This window comes from Numida meleagris, unplaced genomic scaffold (assembly GCF_002078875.1).
Source record: "Numida meleagris isolate 19003 breed g44 Domestic line unplaced genomic scaffold, NumMel1.0 unplaced_Scaffold503, whole genome shotgun sequence".
Taxonomy (NCBI): domain Eukaryota; kingdom Metazoa; phylum Chordata; class Aves; order Galliformes; family Numididae; genus Numida; species Numida meleagris.
Genome location: NW_018364719.1, coordinates 20193 through 23178, shown reverse-complemented (window position 1 = coordinate 23178; position 2986 = coordinate 20193). Strand labels below are relative to the sequence as shown.

General features: G+C 61.0%; 1 protein-coding gene across 1 annotated transcript in view; it reads right to left on the bottom strand.

Moving 5' to 3' along the window:
- Nucleotides 1-6: 6 nt before the first annotated feature.
- Nucleotides 7-2986, bottom strand: part of AHNAK (AHNAK nucleoprotein) — a gene marked incomplete at its 5' end in the record, with an annotated part of 23167 nt that continues 20187 nt past the window's right edge. The window contains one exon of the mRNA XM_021383723.1: nt 7-2984. Within this exon, the coding sequence (XP_021239398.1) occupies nt 918-2984 (2067 nt within the window). The remainder of the gene's footprint in view (nt 2985-2986) is intronic.

Sequence of the window (2986 nt, the reverse complement as noted above, 5' to 3'; positions counted from 1 at the left end):
TGGGGGGAAAATGGGGAAATAGGGACCGAAATTTTGGGTAAAGGGGGAATGTGGGTCAAAATGTTGGGAAAATGGGGAAATAGGAACTGAAATTTGGGGAAAAAGGGGAGATACAAACCCAAATTTTGGAAAAAAGGGGAAATATGGATCCAAATGTTGGGAAAAAAAGGGGAAATATGAGCTAAAATGATGGGGAAAAAAGGGAAATATGAACCAAAGGGTTGGGAAAAGGGAAACAATGAACCAAAATTTCAGGAAAAAGGGGAAATATGAAGTGAAATTTGGGGAAGAAGGGGAAATATGGATCCAAAATGTTGGGAAAAAGGGGAAATATGGACCGAAATCTTGGGGAAGAGGGGAAGCACGGACCAAAATCTTGTGAAAAATGGGAGACAGGAACCAAAATTCTTGGGAAAAGGGGAAAAAATGAAGCAAAATTTCAGGAAAAGAGGGAAATATGAACCGAAATTCTGGGGAAAAGGGAAAAAATGAACCCAAATTTTGGGGGAAGAGGGGAAATAGGAACTGAAATTTTGGGGGAATGGGGAGCTAGGAATTGACATTGGGGGAAAAAGGGGAAAATACGAACCCAAATTTTGGGAAGAAGGGGAAACGGGGAGCAAAATGTTGTGGAAAAAAAGGGAAAAACGGCCCGGAATTTGGTAAAAAAATGGGGGAAATACCGACCCGGGGGAAATGAGGGAACCCAGGGAAACGTGAAGTGAGCATCGGCCAGACGGGAACGGGAGGGGACGGGGGGGGGGACAAAAAATGCTTAAAAAAAAAAAAAAAAGGAAGAAAAGGGGGGGAAGGGGAAAGGGGGCAAGAGGCAAAAAAAAACGAAAGGAAAGAGGCAAAAAAAAAGGGAAGAAAAAGGAAAGGCAAGAGGCAGCGTGGGCGGCCGCCCGGCCCCGTCCCTATGTGCAGCCGCGCTCCAGCGAGGCCGAGGAAGCCTGGGGGGGCCGCTGCTCCTCTCCCCCCGGCCCCGTCCCCTCGGCGCCGGCCTTCCCGCGGGACCCCACGCCTCCGAACGTCCCGAACTTGGCTTTCCCCTGCGTTCCCTCCGGTTCCGGCGGCTCCGCGCTGAAGGACGACGAGCGGTGCCGCGTCTTACGGCTCTTGAAGATGGAGAACACCCCCCGGGTCGGGGACGCGTCCCCGGCCTCGTCCCCCTCGGCCGAACCCAGGCTGCCCTTGGAGCTCTTCAACTCGCCCCGGGAACCCCCCCCGGGGGAAGAAGGCGGCTCGGGGGAACCGGGGGCCGCCCCCGCTTTCCCCTTCCCCTTGGAGAAAGCGAATTTGGGCATCTTGAGTTTGGATTTCTTCCCTTTGGCGTCTTCCGCTTCCGGCTCCGCTCGCCCGCCCGCTTCCGCGCCCGGGAACTCCACGTCCACCGCCGCCTCCCTGCCCTTGGCTTCGGCCTCGCAGAAATGGAATCTGGGCACGCGCAGTTTGGGGAAGGTCACCCTGGGTTCCCCGCCGCCCTCCCCGGGACCTTGGCTCCGTTTGGGAGAGGAGACGCCGGCCGCGCCGGTTCCTTCCGCCTCCACCCCGTTGACGCCGAAGCGGGGAAGCTGCAGCGACGGGAGCTTGACGGTGGCACCCAGCCCCTCGGCTCCGACGCCGGCCGAGTCCAGCGACGCCACCGGGGATTTGACGGAGACGCCCAATTCTCCCTTGGCGTTGAGATCCGGGGCGGACGCGGCGAGCGAGGGCCCACGCAGCTCAGCGCCGCGCCGGAGCCGGAGCCCCGGGCTCTCCAAGGCCGGGACGGAGCCGCCCATGCTGGGCTCGATGCCGTCCGCGCTCGGCGCCGTCAGCCGGGCCGCTTTCCCTCCCAACCCTCCCAGCTCCGCGCCGCTTTCGCCCTCGGCTTTTGGTCCTCGCAGGTTCACCTCGAATTCGGGTCCTCGCAGCCCCGCGCTCAGCGTTCCTTCGGCTTCCCCGCCGCCTTTTGGTCCTCGCAGCTCCAGCTCCACCGAGGGCAGGGTGACGCCGACGCCGGGGCCCTGCAGGTCGCCCTCCGCCTTCAACCCCAGCCCCGGAGCGGCCGCTTTCGCTTTCTTCACGCCCCACTCCGTCGCTCCCACCTCCACGCTCGGACCTTTCCCCTCCAGCTCCGGCGCTTTCAGTTCCCCTTCCGCTCTCGCCGCGTCCCCCCGGGATCGGTGCGACTTCAGGTCGAACTCGACGTCGGGGAAGGAGATCTTCCCGAACACGGCTTTCCTCCCTTTGGGGGACTTGGTCGTCACGTCGGGGCCGCCCGCGCCGACTTCCACCTCGGGGCATCTCAGCCCCGCGTCCCCCTCCGCTCCCGGCACGCTCACGTCGAAGCCGCCCTTCCTCCCTTTCACTTTGGGGCCGCTCACGTGGATTTTGGGCATCTTGAATTTGCTCTTCTTGCCCTTGAGCTCGGGGAGGTCGGCGCTCAGCTCGGCCTCCGGGATCTCCGCCTCCGGGAGCTTGGCGTCGCCCTTGGGACCCTTCATCCCGAACCCGAATTTCGGTTTCTTGAATTTGGGAGCCCTGACGTTCGCCTCCGGCCCCTCGACGCTCAGCTCGGGGCACTCGACGTCCAATTCGGGGCTTTTCACCCCGAATTCGGGCCCTTGGACGGCGACGTCGGGTCCCTTCAGGCTCCCCTCGACCTTGGGGGCCGTGAGGTCAAACCCTCCCTTCATTTTGTGCCCTTTCAGGCTCAGGTCGATGTCGGGCATGGAGATCTGGGGCACGCTCACGTGCATTTCGGGCACCTTCCCTTTGGGACCCTTCACTTTTCCCTCGACGCTCACCTCGGGGCCCGACACCTCGACTCCTCCCTTGGGCAGCTCGACGTCCACCTCGGGGCCGTCTCCTTTCAGCCCGAATTTCGGCAGCTTCATCTTCGGGAGTTTCAGTTTTCCCTCCGCAACTTCCACGTCCACGTCTGGGCACTCGACATCGACTTTGGGACCCTTCAGATCGAGGCCGGGACCCTTCAGATCCA